The sequence below is a fragment of the Channa argus genome, chromosome 5, assembly GCF_033026475.1.
Source record: "Channa argus isolate prfri chromosome 5, Channa argus male v1.0, whole genome shotgun sequence".
NCBI classification, from domain to species: domain Eukaryota; kingdom Metazoa; phylum Chordata; class Actinopteri; order Anabantiformes; family Channidae; genus Channa; species Channa argus.
This window is the reverse complement of record NC_090201.1, coordinates 14,824,940-14,843,468: the sequence shown is the minus strand read 5'-3', so window position 1 is coordinate 14,843,468 and position 18,529 is coordinate 14,824,940. Positions and strand designations below refer to the sequence as shown.

The 18,529-nt window shown below is 39.4% G+C and overlaps 1 protein-coding gene across 4 annotated transcripts in view; it reads left to right on the top strand.

The window, feature by feature from the left end:
• Positions 1 to 18,529, top strand: part of celsr2 (cadherin, EGF LAG seven-pass G-type receptor 2) — a 54,671-nt gene that overhangs the window by 23,629 nt on the left and 12,513 nt on the right. For all 4 annotated transcript variants that reach the window (XM_067505171.1, XM_067505173.1, XM_067505174.1 and 1 more), the window contains exons 3-11: positions 4,434 to 4,656; positions 8,848 to 8,963; positions 9,083 to 9,171; positions 14,654 to 14,811; positions 15,146 to 15,309; positions 15,592 to 15,717; positions 17,405 to 17,565; positions 17,988 to 18,167; positions 18,242 to 18,355. In XM_067505171.1, coding sequence (XP_067361272.1) covers positions 4,434 to 4,656; positions 8,848 to 8,963; positions 9,083 to 9,171; positions 14,654 to 14,811; positions 15,146 to 15,309; positions 15,592 to 15,717; positions 17,405 to 17,565; positions 17,988 to 18,167; positions 18,242 to 18,355 — 1,331 coding nt within the window. The remainder of the gene's footprint in view (positions 1 to 4,433; positions 4,657 to 8,847; positions 8,964 to 9,082; positions 9,172 to 14,653; positions 14,812 to 15,145; positions 15,310 to 15,591; positions 15,718 to 17,404; positions 17,566 to 17,987; positions 18,168 to 18,241; positions 18,356 to 18,529) is intronic.

Below are 18,529 nucleotides of genomic sequence, written 5' to 3'. Positions count from 1 at the left end.
TGCATTTGTTGGGCTTTTAATGTGCAGGGATGCTTTGGAATGAAAACTGCTCGTTGTTCACACTCACATTTTCAAACCACCTCACACCAGTGTTTAAAATTAACACCTGCTAAGCACTGAGAGCCACTAGAATTTGCTTCTGAGCTGTAGCATGAATAGAAAAATGTTGCCAGACACACAGACTGTGGTTGAAAAGAAACTGGAGTGTTCCAGTGCCTTAATTATGTAGTGTGTATATATGATATCCTTTTGTTGCAGGCTGCACTGACTGTCAGAATAAATTGTAACACATTTGTAACAGGTTAGCTGGTGGTTCTATGAGGATAACATCCTCCTAATGACAACATGCTGATGTTTAGCTCGTGTAATGGTTACCATGTTCACTTTCTTAGCATGCTAAGGGTTGTTAATCGAAACACAAAGCTGAGGCTGAAGGGAATGTTATTTACAGTGTCTATAAAAGTCTTCCACCTTTTTATATTTTTACTATATTGTATCATATGGTCAATGTAATTTCTTTTTTTGTTATAGGCAGTGGTTTGTTCATAAACCTACATTAAGTAAGGGACTAAAGAATATTTGATGGTGCTAATTAAAATGTTTACCCAGTATCACCCAGGTTACAGCAGTTTATGTTGCAGCCAAATCCTAAAGCAATTTATTTCAGTAGTTGAAGAAAGAGTGCAATCAGGCCCATAATCAATTGATGAACAGCTCCACCAGCACTGCTGTCCATACACCCATAGCATGGCTAAAAGGGTGTGCTTGTCTTTCTGATGCATTTATTCTGTGCAAGTACTGGTTCTATGTTAAATTTGAGTTTCTAGATAAATTCTATTTAACAAATCAAGGCCCGTTTTGTGTGTCACTGTATTATTGATTAACTTATCTTATTATTTGCCTGAAAACTTGTTTTAAATGATGTTCTTAGAACATCCTCACACTGAGTTTCTCATCATCACAGGAATATTTTGTGTTTGAACAAACTGAGTCTCTACTATGGTAAAAGTGGATTGTGCTATCAGTATTTCTGGTGTGTCCACAGGGTTCCACCCACTCCATTTCACTCTGGAGGAGCAACGATGATCTGTTACCTTTTCTGTTGCCTAGCAGCGCAGACACACCTGCTCAGGTTTAAGATCTCTGAGGAAACATCTGTTAGAGGAACAGTTTGCAAACATTGCCAGTGCACACATCCAAAGCACCTTTAGATAATTCTCTTGTAAGGTTTAATCATAAGTAACACTTCTTTTGATTGTTTACATAGATGATTACAAGCTGTTGTTGAGTTTCACTGCAACTGTCTGCAACAGCAAGCCACATGGTTATTGGGCTTATTTGTCACAAGTAGTCCTCTGGATTCAATTTATGATGAACCAGAAAAGCGATAGAGCTGCATATCCTGGATTTAGATAAGCAGTCACCTTTAATTTTGTATTTGAGGAAAACAATATATTTTTGCTAAATGTGTGGCCAGAGATGTTACATTTTTTAATTCTATTCCCTGGTGTGATTTTTCTTTAGTAAATGCTCTTACTTTTCATTTTATATGCAAAGTTTGATCTGATGAGTTTGGTTGTAAATGGCAGCAAAAACTTCATTCTCCAGTGAATTTTAAGTAAAGTACATTCATTATGCACATATATGTACATAATAAAATGAGAGCCCAGTGCTGAAACATTTCCTCCAGTATAAATAAAAACAGGATATCTGAGGCGTTTGTAAGATTAGCTGCTTTAATGATTCATGCTGGCAGCAAACAGATTGTTGGTACTGGGCACTTATAGAAGAGCATAAATAGAGCAGACATGACAAGTTTTAATTATTTATAAGGATATTTTGTGGAATTGGCTCTGAGAACCCATCCCTGCCCCACTGTGCCACTCACCTGGCAACCTAAAGCTGCTCTTTAGGAGCACCTGTGGTGGAGACAACCCGCTGGGATAAACTGAAAACTGAAAAGCATTTTATCAGGTGCATGTATCAGTAGAGAGGTACACCTAAATCTAAGCCTGTACCAGAACTTACTGCATTTTCCACAGCAAAACATATAGTGTCAGTTTATTACAGTTCTGTTTGTTAATGCAATGTTTGCCTCCTAGGCCAGCTTAAAGAAACAGGTAGTCTTATTGTCTACAGCCAGATCCTGAATTAATAACGAGACAGTCAGCACAGTCACAGAGGGGCTTTAGTCTTCAGTCGGCTGGCCAGCAGTAGCTGTTTGTCATCAGGAAGCATCAGTAGGGACATGACAGTCTGGAGCAGCAATTATGCTTTATTTCAAATATGCAACAATTTTGTTGTTATTTAAATACTTGTATTTCACTTTTATGCCACTGCACTGCATTGTTGCACTTCTCACTTAACAAAATGTATTTAAGTTCTAGTTCTTAGTTTTCACAGTAGGATTTTACACAATCGTCTTTTAAAATAAGTTATTAAAGATTAAAGAAAAGGCGCCATCTAATTTGTCAAATTTCAGAGATATACTGTAGTAGTTGTTAGCACACTCTTCTGCTAATGGCAAATAGGGCTCTTTGACCCTTAGAATTAGAGTTATACAATTGAGGATTTTAATCCTTAACATAACTTTAAGAAATCCTGCAAAAGCAATTGCTTTTTGATGACAGATGGACTTGTTTGAGGTTCTGTCACCTAACAGTTAAGAGTCTTCTTTTGTTCTGAACAGGTACATTCAGCAATACCTTGACCTTTATGACAGATTCACGACAGTTAGTAAATCTATAACAAAAGGTTGTGCTTCAACACTCTGTTGCCTCTTTCTTTTAAAGCAAGTGGTCAAAATTTCAGCTGAGGAATTACCCATAAACAGACAACAATTGAAGTTATACACCAGATAAATTTAAGCCACAGCATGCCAACAGGTTCACTTAGCTGGAAATCACGAATTAATTATTTCTCAGCATTAAAGTAATAACTTAACCTTCTATAAGACTTGCGTGGCTGGTTGTAGCTAAGGTTTGTCCTCTGAATGTGCTTTCTTTGCCTCTGTGGTCCAAAATGATCTATGTTGATGAATGTTCAGGTTCATTATCAGCAACTTAAAAATCCCATCCAGCGTCTCTTGTTTGAACCCTTGACTTTGATTTGAATAGACGTATCCAGACAACGGCATCAAAAAAAAGAAACTTGCTTTCAGTGGACTGTGAATGAAGTGATTAATAGTCCGGGTAAATAAAAGGCTTGTGTGTCAGCGTTGTTGGATGAAAATGTGTGTGGCAGTGTTACAGTATTGCTGCACACAGCGGAAGTCTTCGCTGACTGAGGGGCTCTGACAGAAATTCCAGGTCACACATGGGAGAGCAAGCAGTCTCGCTTGAGCGACTGCTGCAGCCTCCCGTCCCGAGGTTCTAGACAAACGGCATGAAGCATGTGAGCAGGAACCACAGAGCACAGAAACAAGAGGGTCACCATCTCACTGTCCCTCTCTCATGTACCAGAGCTGCGCGGCTCTTCTCCATCACACCAATCGATCCTTTGCTTTGCCTTATCCCTCAGAATTTAGTGTAACCCAGGACTATTGACTACAGGAAGCACTGATTGCTGTATCTATAAACTGCCAGAAATCAGTCGCGACATATGTATTTTTACTGTCCAAAAAATTAGTTTTACGTCATAGACAACTAAGGAAAACGGCAAAAATCCCATTCAGAAAATTGTTTAGAACCTGATTTATAAACCATAACTTATCTTTGGCTGTAATTTAATATAGGCTTGACAAATCTTTATTATGTAAAGGATCAAAACAGAGTCACCTTGAAAGAGGCTTTCTGTAAATCTGCTTGCATTGCAGCGCAATTTCGGACAGAGTCAGGACACAACAACTTATGTTACTTCTAGCTGCAATGTAAAATGAACTCAATATTTGTATCAATATCTGTAAAGTGTGGGAAAAAAATAGAATGAGCCACCACAGTTTGCAGAAACTGCAAATATTTTGTTTGACAGATTCAGAGTCTGAATGCATAAACACTTCCAACTCATTGTTTGGAACCAGTTATGTTGTCCCACTGAATATGAACCCAGCACAAACTGCAGCTGTATTCCCAGAGAGAGAAGGGCGAATCATGCTGGGTGTGACACAGGAAACAGAAAGACTGAAGCTGCAGACACAGTTGAAAAGCAAACAGTAATTTTTCCTCATTTTTAAGATAAAAAGTGAATTTAAACTTCGGTATAGTTTGATTTTCATTTAGTCGTGCGTCTGAAACAGCTGTATTTTTCATGGTTCTCACTAATATGAGGTGGATGATGTTACACTTAGTAAAGGTACATAAACAGGGCACAAACAATACAACAGTCTGGACTCCCTGAGGTGGAATCCACAGGGATGACTGAGGTCATGCTGTTTGTCACAAACAATATTAATTCTCATTTCTTTCCTCCTCTTCCATCCATCTCTTTCTGCCCAGGAGAGCGCTGTGAGCTGTCTTCCCGCTCTGGCCGCTGTGCTCCAGGAGTTTGCAAGAATGGAGGAACATGTGTCAATTTGCTGGTTGGAGGCTTTAAATGCGAGTGTCCACCCGGTGGGTATGAGAAGCCCTACTGTGAGATGACCACACGCAACTTCCCCCCGCACTCCTTCCTGACCTTCAAGGGCCTCCGCCAGCGCTTTCACTTCACCCTCTCTCTCATGTAAGCACCTTTGCCACCATGCAGTTCACCTGGATCAGCTGCCTTTTTGTAGTATGTGATGCTCATTTTATCCACCCCCATGTCCTCTGCATGCATGCTCTCTCCACTGAAGTATGCCCCCTCCTTCCAGTTTATGTAACCGTAATAATGTTTTAAAGCAGTAATGGGATCATTGAACAACCGCTATCTTACATAGAGTCCCTTTAGCAGAAGTTTATAAAACTGATGCTATGAAGACAAAACCACTGCTTAAAGCCATTGTATGTTAGAGGCGTCCATATTGTGCCGTAGTCTGTCATGTTTCACTGTCACAAGGAACTGTGTTTTCTGGAAACAAGACCTGCAGAACATGAAGATGTGGGGGGTCTGAGTCATCCTCTGTTTTAGCACAGTCTGCCTCCATAAAGGTGATGCTTGACAGAGGCTATTGTTAGAGGAGTGTGCAGTCATTGTGTATAATAGCAATGTCTGTTCTTTCGTTTAGGGTCATTTTAGTCATTTTTCTGTAGTGAGCTTACCTTTTTATTTCAGCTTTAGGTTTTAGTTTTTGTCCCTGAATGAAAAGTACCTTTTTATTTTTCTCTGTAACCCTGCTGGGAATACAGTCCCTGTCATCTTGAAAGAGGTGTTATATTTAGGCGCAGTGTAAAAGTAGTAAAATCGAATTTATCAAATCTTAATATCACAAATCAGTGTCAGGGAAAGTTATACCCTATGTGACAACATGTCATATGTTTAATACTGAGATGTTAAAAACTAAATACTGACCACTTCATTTTTCCTAGCCTTGGAAAAGATTCAAAAGTCTCAGACAATTTTCAGACTATTCTCTGACTTGAGAAACACAAACAGCAACGTAATTGCTAATGTCGACAGTTTCGAGAGAGCTGGAGGTGCTATCTCTTGCCATAATTAGCATTTAGCAAAGATTTGAGCTGAGGGCTCTTTCTCTTCTCCACACAGCACAAAATATAAAGCTGCATCATGTAACTTTCATTACAGTAGTTTAAAAGCAGACAAGCAATTTGGGTCAGTTTTACTTTTTGCAAAGTCTTAATCTTGTTGTTATTTCACCTTATGGCAATGCCTGTAAACATAGTGTTAGTTCTAGTTTTACTTTTTAACAACATTAACTTTAGTCAGCTAAACCCATAGTTTTCATTGTTCTTGTCTCATAGGTCTATAGGATCATAATTCCCAGAAGAAAGGTTTGATTTTGTTGTACATACTGACATCACTGTGTTGCTAAATTAGTTATTATGCAGGTACAACATACTGAGGCTGAAACTGAAGCTGGTGTGGCTGGTGGTGGTTTGTGGAGTGGGAGCAGATGGGCTGTGAATGCTGAACACATGCAAAGACAGCGGGTCCAAAAATCTGCATGAATCATCCATGTGATGAAATATAATCGACGATAAAAGCCGTCCGTTCTGTTTGATATCTGTCACAACAAGTGACAACAAGAATCGGCTCTCAGATGGCATCACAGAGAACATGTTCCAGCGTTTTCCTTTACTTATTGTCATTGTTGTCACCTTAGACGTGTTTGGCAGAGGCTAACACTCATGGTTGCTGATGGAATTAATATCCCCCTTGTGCTTTATGGACCCAGCCTTTCTTTGTACGGGGTTCAGATGGCAGTCCTTTTTTGATGGAGAACTGCTCAAACCTGTTATGAAAGCTGTCTACATTTCATTGGCAGGTCAGAGAATCTGTGAAGTAGCTGATGTGTAAAAGGTGTCGATACTGAGAGCTGGAGGTCAGTGAGGTCTACAAGTGGCTCTGTTACCTGATCCCATTACCTGAGCCTGAACTGCATAGACAAGCAGAAAGAGCCTCTGTTTTGATGAACAGCTCAGGATGTGGATCTTGTTAGACTGATGGATAATTTTAGCTCTATTTCTATCACAGTTGCAGCTCTGGAGCTCTGCAACTAAGGCTGAGATTTCACAAGCTCAGTATCATGGGATCGGCACTTGATAGATATGAACACTTTTAAGATTATGGTATTTCGGTTGGGCCCTTTTATATCTCGGCATCTCTTAAACTGAACTGTGCCTGAAGATGTTTAAGTCATGTTGAGCAAGATTCCACAGACATTAGAGCAGTGAATCATTCTGAATTTGATTATGCACCCAGGTGTAATGTCTGCTATATTTACATTCCTTCTTTAAAACCATATATATCTTCCTACTACAAATATGTGGTAAAAGTGGAAGCAATAATAAATGTTAAAATATGTACATTGTGATTTAACTTTAGTTTTTTAGTGTTGTTTTACTCAGCCTCTAATTCAGCCTTGTGTTAAAGCTTTTATGTAATATTTTGACTAATAATAGTAATTCGTATTAAAAGTAATTAATATTCTGGGATCCATGAATAACTGCACAATCATGTATCATTGTGCAGTTATATATATTATACAATATTTGCCAACCTGAAAAAAATAAAAAATCTCAGCCTCATGGACTCCTTTCCTAACAGTTCATATAAAATACATAATTTTACACCATTTTTAAACTTTATATTAAACTTATTGATGGCATAATTTATTACATGTCGTATGCATCGCAGCATGTAAGAATTGCGTGACATGGTTCCCTACATACAGTAAGGGCTGACTGGTTGTTATTTTTACTGATGGGTGCCTAATGTGACATGAAGTGATGCCAGTTAGTTCCAGCTGAATACTCACATTAGTCTCATTGTTCAGACGTCTCAAGGGGCAACGTGGAGAAGCCTTTTAAATTCTATACAAAGAAAATGCTTATGAGGAATTGTCTTGGCATCATAATTCTGATCTGTATTTTTTTCTGAAAGTGTAGCAGCTGTCTTAGTGCTCTATCTGGGATCTACGAGCTCAGCTATTATAATCAGGCCACTGTACTAACATTGCTGTCTTGCTCTTAGCAAGCAGGTCAGCAGTGCCGTGCCCCCTGGCTCTTCTCCAGGTCAAGAATACTGCACAAACAGCATCATATACAGTATATGATCTAACCCTGAAGAATAAAGATGGGGGGGGTTGGGCCACTGCTCATTTTCACTGAGAGCATGTAAAGGATGTAAAGCTTCCCTTAAGAAAGACTTGTATTTCAGGAAAAATTAGGCTGTTTCTTAATGGAGTAATGAACACCAGCAGGTCTCTCACACCTCTGTTGGCAGATGCACAGGAGACTTGTTGTTGGGTCCCCTGTTGAATGGATAATGAATGAATGTAGTATTATGCTGGATTTAGGTTTAGGTTTTTTTTCCTACACAACTCAGTGACCCATTTTCACAGGATCAGATTTATGCCCACAGACCACAGCTGACAGGTAAATTGTGATATTTTTAAACCATGTGCTCCACCACAGGCTTTGATCCTAGATAGAGTAAGGCTGTCTGGTCCTAGTTTTTGCGTGTGTGTGCATATGTTGAAGTGTACATTAATATGCAAAGATTGATCGCACTAAGCTCTTTGGTTCTATTATGAAGATGCAAACAGAAATCTGAAACTCAGGATATGATTATGGCACTGACAGTTGTCTGCAGTCTTCATGAGAAAATATATTTTGAAGCTGTCACTGTATGCTTGTTTCTGTATGCTTGTTCTTTACTTGCTGTAATGCTTTCCCTCATCCTGCTGCTTTGACATTGCCCTAGATTTCTGTGTATGAGAGGAGAGAGAGAGAGATAAATAAATATTAAACCAGAGATTTGCCCATTTTCTTTTTCTGTCTTTCTTTGTCTGTGATTATTGACATCAGTATGCCAAATGACACGGTCTTATCATTTGGCAAGGAGCAGAGCGGAGCCTGAACCTCCGACAGTGTGTGGTCGGTAGGCAGCCATTCTACCAACCCAGCCACTTACAAAATATTTTTTTCATTTACTTTATTCTATCTTAACTCAGGCATATCAACTAGTTTCTGACTCTTTAATACAAATAATACATTTAATTCTTACATTTACCTATTTGTGGTGCAGCTGAGTTAGTTACAGTATCTACTAAAGATTAAAACTTCTTCAGTACTGGAAGAAATTCATCACACGTTTGTCTGATCGACTCAAAATAAACTGCAGTGCCTGTGTTCATTGTACTGACGACGGCATCAAAATACTGATGAACAGTGAACAGAATTACAACAGAATTACAACAGAATTACAACAGAATTACGTAGTTTATTTAATTTTTATTATTATTTTTTTTAGATTCGCCACCAAAGAGCCGAATGGTTTGTTGCTCTACAATGGACGTTTCAATGAGAAACACGACTTCATTGCCATGGAAATCATTAATGAGCAGATTCAGCTCACTTTCTCTGCAGGTAAAATATCTACTAGTTTATTTATCCATTATCCTTCTTTAAATGCTTGTTTAAATTAATTTCACAAATTATTTGTAGTAAGTGCAGTGCAGTCATTCACATCTTTGGCTGTTTCCCAGGTGAAACCAAAACCACAGTTTCACCGTACATCCTCGGAGGTGTCAGCGATGGCCAGTGGCATGTGGTGGAGGTTAACTACTACAACAAGGTATGACAATGCTACACTGCTTTAAACACTGAGAATTTTGCAGAAATTGTATTTAAAAATATGGTTTGAGCTTTAATTTACTTTAATATTCCTTTGAAGCTAAGAAGGCAAACAAGCATAAATGTTTTATTCTGAAGACTCGGTGTAATGTCGATCTGTCCTTTACCTGTAACCACTTATGCTATTCAGGATGGCAAGGGGTTGGAGCCTATCCCAACTCTCATTGGTAGAAAGGTGGGGTACACCCTGGGCAGGTCACCTGTCTATCTTGGGGCCAACACAAAGAAACACGCTGACAGACAAGCGTTCACACTCAAACCTACTGTGATTTAGAGTCACCAATTAACTTGACGTGCATGTCTTTAGACTGTGCGAGGAAAACCCACGCAAACACAAGGAGAACGTTTAAACTCCACATTGAAAGGTCACTGCCGGCCACGGTTTTAAACTGGGGAACTTCTAAATATGAGGCAGCAGGGCTAACCACTTTACAATTGTTTCATTAGAGTCTCAACTCTAATGAAAGTGTATTCCCCTCCACTTCTGCATGTAAATATCAAAAATGATCAACAGCTTTTGGCTTGTCCCTTCAGGGGTTGCCACAGTGGAATGTGTTTTAGCACGTTGATTTGGCGTGAGTTTTTAGGCCAGATGCCCTTACTGCCGCAACTCTCACATGCAGCCTTCTGCATCTCAACCCAATGCTCTACTAGGCGCCCCCTATTTCTGCATGTAAAAACACAAGTGAGATATAAGTCTTTGCTTCTAGTTAAACATGATTGCTGATTGATGGTGATTTGGTGCATGCCAGTTAAAGCAGTAGTTCAACATATTTGAGAAATATTTGTCTGGTTGTCAAGAGTTAAATGAAAAGATAGATTGAACACAGAAGTGTTTAGATAATTAGGTACTGATTCTAACTTTATATTTACTATATAGACACCATTCAGAGAGGTATCAATAGTCTGAAACAACTCCATGCAAGAGCATTCACAGTAGTTGTCACTGATCAGAGTGATGGTAGTGCACAAAAAAGTTAATTTCCTCTCATTGTAGCTATTATCTGAGCTGCTCTCATCATCAGTATAGACTGTAGTTTCTATGTAGAGAGGTTTTCAGTGATAACTGGCCGCTGACATGAACCATCTTTTAGACTTAACTGTAGTGGGTGTAAACCAGAGTGCAGAGAGGAATGCCTGAGCTACATAATTTTGTTGTTGTGCCTCTTTAGCGCTGATGTTCTGGTAGACTAAAGATTCGATGCTGAGAGTCTGATGATCTGGAAGAGAGCCAATGCACCAACTACACATTGACAGACAGTGGAGGTGGGGGGTTGATGAATGAATGTCAGACAGTGGAAAGCCAATGTTGTTTCCAGATATGCTCAGATTGAATATTTTTTGACTTTGACTGTAAGAACTTCACAACAACTCAATCAGTGGAGTTGAATGGAGCTCCTGTCTCTGGTCTCTCAGTATTTTGCCACCCAGGACCAACACACAGGATATGACATTTTTGTCTGAGGAAGTCACTTTGCATCATAAAGATGTTGCCAGGCAACACCCCCACTATGCACATTTCCATTGAGCATCTATAATAACGTGGCCATGTCAGATTTCAGCCAGCAGAAATGAAGTGGGAGAATCTTGTTGACCTGTGGCTAAAAACTAGTCTGTTCTTTGTCAACATAGTCGCTCTGGTACCAAGTCAAAATCAAATGACCATCAGGCATTTTACATCTGAAAGTGTGCTGTATGTTGGAGGATGATATCATTCAAGCAGTGTGAAGTTTCCATCTGATATCCAGCTTGATTAAAAACAGCCTCACATTTCTAAAAGCATACTGAACATAATCAAATGAAATAACATGTAACTATGTAACAAGGCTCTAGATGATTTGGTGTCATATACTTTAAATTAGTACATAAAGCAACTATGAGTTACATTCAATAACTGATTATGCATTGAGATTTAACTAATTACATTATTTCCTAATATGCAAGGCACTGATCCCCAAGTTACTCCTGGTGTGTGTCAGTGCAACTTGTAAGCTTTGAAAAAAAGGCCAAATGACTAAATGTAAATAATTGATTGATTACTTATAGGTAGGTAGGTTAAACCTGGAAGCCAGGTATATGTATTCGTTATATTCAATATTTGGCAGACTTTTAGTTATGGACATGCTAATTGTGTCCAGCTGCAGCCACATTGTTCACGGAATTAATCCGCCCTGTCCTCCTCTGTGAGTCCTCTGAAGTAGAAACACGGCTCCTCACTCTTGAGGTGTCCAACGGTGGCCCACTCTGGCCCGTCCCTGTCCGCAGGGGATGGGGCAGGGTGAGGTGGGGAGGGGACATTTTAGATTGAAATGTGGCTTTCAGGGTGGTGGGGGACTGTGGAGAATGGCAATGACCGCTGCCTTTGTGTTTGGCTCTGCTTCCCTTGAGACCATGGGCAGTGAATGATGCGGCCCCGGGGAAGGTGCCTCTCTCTCTGTTCTCCATCGAGGACAGAAAAGTGGAGCAAGAGAGGAGCGAAAGGAGGGTAAAGAAAAGCTGAGAGAAGTGTTGACTTGGGCTTTGAACGGAGATGCTGCGCTTCAGGGCTGACCCCTCTTGTTGCTATGGTTTTTTTCAGTCAATCTTAGATCCCATATTTGTGTTGCTTTCTGCCATGATCCTTCTGCACAACTCATATTCCCATAATCCCCTGTAGCGGCAGATTGGAGCAGTGTTTAATGTGGTCCTGAGCAAATATGTGCATTCCAATCAGTGTTGACAGGACGGGGTTTTTGTGCAGCAGAAAGACATAGTGACAGACAGTCATTATTGCACAGTCAACAGCCGTGACTGATGACAGCAGAGGTCAGTGAAAGGAGCTTACAAACTGGAGCGCTGCCTGTTTTAGACCTTTCACAGAAAAAGGAAAGCTGTGGAAAAAAGCATGTCGGAAGATTTCGCCTTTGGCAGTTCACACGGTGTGTTTGCTTGTTCCATCATCAACAAATTTGTAACAAATTGGTCTCTAGGAACATCAGCTGAAAAATAAAAGCCACGTTTTGTCTGTTTCCATCTGCTTAACATTTCAGTGCTGAGCAGTGACAAGATCCACAGTGAAAAACAAAAGACTTCCTCTGGGAACAGTGCTCAATAACAGGATCTATTCTTTTTGAGGAAAAACGTGTAGGATATTTTTCTACTCTGAAAATACAAATCATGTCTTCAAAAAGTACAGACATCAGTTAATCTTCTTACATGACTAAAATTGTCATGGAGGTGTAGTAAAAGGACCTGTGTAACCCAAATAAATTTTTGAAGTCTACCATGTCCAATTGGTATTTTAAAATTTCATACACAGCTTCATGATCCCCAGAGGGTAATTTTTTTCTTTTTTCTTTCTGTGATTTGCTGTTCTTTTCCTCAAGAGCCAGCAAAAGGCCAGTAGCCTTGATTTGAATTAAATGTCTCAATTTTATGGATCGCTGTGAAGTTTGATTCTGATGTTTACAGCCTGCTGAAGCTGAAATAATAGGTAAATTTCAATAATTTTACCTTGTTCTTAGTTCTTATTAGCAGGTTAAATTAAGATGGTGGACCTGGTAAACACTTACATTGTGGTAATGTTATAGCATATCAGCATCATAGAAGCATTTTCTTAACACATCAAAGAATCCCTGCAGCACCTTAGTCTGACAGTTTCGCTGTTTTACACATGTTCTCGTGCAGTTTTCAGTTTTACATTAAAAAACAGTTTTCCACTGGGGTGTACGGTAAAGCTGTCTTCTATTGTGCGTAATATTAAAAAAAAAAAATATATATATATATATATATATATATATATATATATATATATATATATATATATATATATAAAACTGCGGACAGTGAGAACTGACGTTTCTTTTTCAGAGAGTAATGTTGACCTCTAGGTGAGCTAGTGTGAAGAGACAGACACATAGTGTAGTGTAACTGTTGGTCGTTTCTTTTTCATTTCACTACCACTCTGCAAACTGTGATTACAAGACACAAAGAGAGTGCCTAATTGTAACCGCATGCAGACCATCAAATATAGACCTGTCCTAATAAAGGGTCAGTGAGATTTCATCTACTCAATGATAAAAATATGTGAGAGACATTAAATTGTGGTAGTGCCTTTGGCTAAAAATCTGTTTGTCATTACTGTATTTCTAGATGAGAGATCTTTTGTTGTAATAAATCTGCTGCTGAAGATTTTACAATATCTAGAGTCTATCTGTAGCTGGGTGTCTCTTCTGCACACTTTAATTAAGGGATCAGACAGCAAACACAAGGCTTCATAAAATCCGAGCAGTAAGGTAATTATAATCTATTTTAGTTTAACCTCATGGAAAACTAAAGCTTGTGTGTGTTCTCAAGCCACCAGCAATGAGCCATTGCTTATTATCATGAGCAGAGCTAATTCCTGCTAAATCCTGTCCGACCAGCTGACAGCTCACTGGCCCCTCCTCTGCTGCAGGTGCCCAAGTCAGTCAGTTCTGTGTGAGCTTCGCTCTCAGCTTGCAACAGCAGCTTGAACCTACACTTAGGGTTAACATGAGCTCTATGTGACCTCAGAGTAACTGGCCAGTGTAAAAAGAGGTCATAACCTTTTATTGACAGGATCATTATTCTCTCCCCCGCAGACCCCTCCTCCTTTTGTTGTCCCCCCCTTTTCAAAAGCATTGATTTTTCAGCCACTGAAGAACATCCTTTGTCGACAGGGATGATGTCCTGCAGAGCTCTTCTCCTGTGCGTGCCTGTGTGTGTTTGCTTGCCAGCCGTTGCCTTTGGCTCATGCTGTTATGTGATGAATTATTAAACCGCTCAACAACAGTAAGTTGGAGCCGAACAAGGATTGAACAGAGCGTGATGCAACAGTAATTTATTTGGCTGTTGTTTTCCAGATTTAAATGTCCAGGTTTTAATCTGGGTTATTAAGTTATGTAGCGCTCAACTGAAGCTGAGATTACCAGAAGTTGTTGTGCTGCTTTATGGATTATTGCTTTGTTAAAATCAGCATTTCAGAGTAATGAGATATTTGCACAACAGCCAGTTACTGTGTTCAAATTATAAATGCTGAGTGACCAAAATACTTAAGCAAGTGAAAAATACAGATTCTGTTTTTTCCCCCAACAAATCTTTTAAGAATGAATATAATTATTATTGAACACTCACACTGAAAAATAAAGTTCTTTTATCTGTCCATCCAAATCAAATTGTTTATACTGTGTCTGCTGTGCTGCACTAATTCAAATCTTTTTGCATACACATGAAAAACAAAATGTATTGGTAAAGAAAGAACCAAGGAGCCACAGAGTTTGTTTTGATAAAAACAAAATGTTTTAATCGAGTCATGGTGATAAGTCGTTATCATTTTTAATCCTTGCGGTTTTTACCAGGATCTCTCTGAAGGAAGGCGCTCCATAATTTGTCTTTAATTTCTTGAGTTTGTCTCTTCTGCACAGCCGATCCTAAACCAGGCTGGCCTGCCACAGGGCCCTTCAGACCAGAAGGTTGTCGTAGTGACTGTGGACAACTGTGACACCTCTGTGGCCCTGAGGTTTGGCCACATGATCGGAAACTACACCTGCTCTGCTCAGGGTAGCCAATCAGGATCCAAAAAGTAAGTACATCTGCAGAAGATAATTCTCATTATAGGGTGAATTTCATAAACAAAAATTTTCTCTTTGCTTTACAGTTTCCTTCATTACTTCTGTATTGAATCCTCTAATTTGATTCACAACTGTCTTTGTAGTAGGCTAATTAAGAGAGAGTAAACTTGTTAGGAAATAAAGTTCAACATCTCCAGGGTGTAATATGTTTATTCTGTTTTCATCTCCAGGTGAAAAATAACACTGCATCTCTGTGATGAATATTTCATGTGATCCCCCCCCTCGCTGTTGATTTGTTTGGTGCCGAGTGCATATAGTAAATGTTTGTGGGTTCTGTGTCGTCAGATCTTTGGACCTGACCGGGCCACTACTCTTAGGAGGAGTCCCCAAACTTCCAGAAGATTTTCCCGTTCTCAATCAGCAGTTTGTTGGCTGCATGAAGAATCTGCGTATTGACAACCAGCTCATAGACATGGCCAGCTTCATCGCTAACAATGGAACTCTGCCAGGTCCGCAGAGTTTTAAAGTGCTGTTTGGCTGTTTTTCTTTATCTCATAAACCTGTGACTGTTTTGCTGTCAAATTGTGCTCACAGGTAGAGCGGCTAAGTGAGAGAAGAGAAAATAACACTGAAATATATAATGAGCACAGCAGGAATGTAGAGTCAGTGGGAGAGGATCATTGTGTCTGCTATGAATAGTTTAATACTAATACTAAGTTTTTGCTAGTTTGATGATGTAATAAAGGAGGAAAAATTAAACCGAAAGATCTGTTGTTCTCTTGCTCTTCTAGGATGTTCTGCCAAAAGACATTTCTGCAACAATAACCCGTGTCTGAACGGAGGGACCTGTGTAAACCTGTGGGGCTCATTCAGTTGTGATTGTCCTCTTGGATTCGGAGGACAAACATGTGAAAGAGGTGAGTGGGTCGAAAAGAAAAGAGCACGGGAATATACATATGAAGTGAGATCTCACACCTTTTTATTCTTATTTTTTTTGTAGTTTTGATCTGAGATCTCTTAATTGTGTCTTACGACAGAACTTGTCATTGAGCTGTCCTCCAGGTTTAAATAAGCAGAGGGGCAAACTTTAACAGAGAAACATGCAGTGACAAGACCACACTAGTTTTAATGCCATATCTTTCTGTTTCACTTAAGAAAATTAAGCTGCTTGATGTTGAATTTTCTCAGTTTCACCTTAAATGCTTTTTGACTTTTGAAGACACACAGTCTGTATCTAATGTTTCTGGCCCCATGTCCTCCAGTGTCAGTTATTGTTTCCCCTGATAAACTGCAGCTGTTTTCTCTGCTTCTTTATAGTTGACAGCAATTTGAGAAGAGACCATAGAGGAGAAATTACTCATGTATGTGACTGTTTTTAGTTTTAAGTAAAATTAACAAAAGTCTGTTCTTTTTTAATGCAGACTGGTTCTAAATAGGTAGCTGGATATCTTATCTGCATAGAGTGTATAAAGTAAAGGCAAAGGTGGTGATGAGATAAACTGTTAGAATAAAAGTGTGTCACTGTTTTCTCTGTTTGCATCTGGCTCTTCTCTCCCACCAAAAGCCACAGTGTGTCAGGTCAATTATTTCGATCTGAGTGATTCAGGTGTTCACTTTGGAAGGAGACAGGCTAATGAGAGGGAAACTGTTGCACATCAGGCACATTGTGTCTTTTTGTGTGACACAAAAGACCAAAATGACACTGCCTGATGTTTTCTGCCTGAAGCCATATACTGTAGCTTTTCTTGGAGCCTAAAGTCAGTGCATGAGTGCAAAAACACCATGACTTCTTCTACAAACATACATTGAAAATTGTGTGAAAATGACATTTCATTGCTACAATAAAATATTTAGAGTAGTCATTTGGATTTATTTGATGTCCATTAAAAATATTAAGCTTTGCATAATTAATTTATATCTTTTTTTTTTAACTAGTTAAAAGTTCTTAAAATTTAATCTACTTCTACTCCCTTGATGAAAAATTTAGAATGTATGAATGTGCAAATCTTAAATTTTTAACTGCACAACACATGGTGTCTCATACTTAACTATAATGGTCATTCTCAGGTTATGTGAACTGGACTGGATCATGGTTCCAAATCACAAATACAGTTGGCTTTTATAGCAGCTCGTTCAGTCTAAAACTTTAAAACAATAGGAAGATGGATTTGTCTCGTCCTCTAATCCTCTAATGTCAAACTCAGCACGCATGTACATAGTTCACCACATTTAAGATCAAAATCACAGTCAGCGGACATAAAAACACATGCTTGACTTGATTGTTTTCCCTCAGTGTCTCACTGTGATGACTGTTAAACAGCAGGTTTTAAAAAGCTGTTGTTCAGTGCAGGTGTCTACGAGTATAAGTAAGAGTAGATTTGATTTCAGACAGACACAAAAGCTTGCCTGATTACGGAAGTGTCCTAATATCTGATAGAATGAGCAAGAAAGAACAGACTGGACTGGATGACATTAATGATTCAGTGTCTCATGTCACCCACTGTGAAACTGTCTGTCCTCAGTTATCTGAATCACTCCAGTTTTTCTCCAGCCTCCTACTTACTCCTCACACTATATGTGCTTCCTACCATCATTTTGCTGTAGTAATGGCTAACCCGCAGCGTTTCCTGGGAAACGGCCTGTTGCAGTGGAGCAACCTGGCAGCAGACTTCTCCTGGCATGTAGAGCTCATGTTCCGCACACGTCAGGCCAGTGCTACCCTGCTGCACATTGCGTCTGGCCTACAACACAACCTGACACTGCAGGTGAGAGCAAAATGCAGTTGTTTTATAATTTTCTCACTGAACTGGGAAACACACTCTTGGTGGCTGCACTCTGGTCTCTTTAAGCCAGCTTAAGGCCAAATTGCATCATGCATTGTTCCACTCATGTACAATTTTATAACAACTGAAATGATGCAATACTCAGAAACATCAAGCCACTATCATTAGAAGATGGGTTATTCTTGTTGATCGTTAATTGAGCTGACCAGTAAATATACAGTATTTATGAGATTTGAGATCCAGTGAGCATGAAAGTTGTTGTTCCCGTTCATCATGTAATTTAGGGTTGATTCTTGGTGTTTTTCTCCTCTGCACTGCCTTGCATGGGTATTGGTTTAGGTTACATTGGTTCAATCCCCCTCCTGCTGTTTCTTTTTTTTCTGGCTCTTTCTTGGCCTTTGTAGCTTCGTGGTGGGAGTGTGTTGATGGGCCTGCACAGAGGTGAAGACTCTGCTCTCTCTCGCATGGAGGAAGTACTGGTGAACGATGGAGACTGGCATCACTTGCAGCTGGATATTAGCAGTTTGGGAGGAGCAACAACCTATCACAAAGCTGTGCTGTCTTTAGATCACGGACTCTATCTGGTGAGTTGCTGTGAATTGCTATGAATGAAATTATTGTGTTACTGCAGCTTTAAAGTCTGTTCCATACCTTTCAGGCCACTATGGAAGTGGACGGGAAGTTGCAAGAGTCCAAACTTAACACTGTGAGTGTTGGTGGTTTGGCAAGGCCTGATGGGAAAATTCAGCACGGATTCCGTGGTTGTTTACAGGTTTGTTCCCCCTATAAACGCTGAGCACTGGTGTGTTTATGCAGGTTAATAGTTTAAGATGTTTAAGCTTCATGTAATAGTTGTTTTAAATAAATTTCAGTGGCTGTAACTCAAGGCAAAGCACATTTTAACTGCATGTTGAAATATTGTCATTAGAAATGACAATAGGTGTGT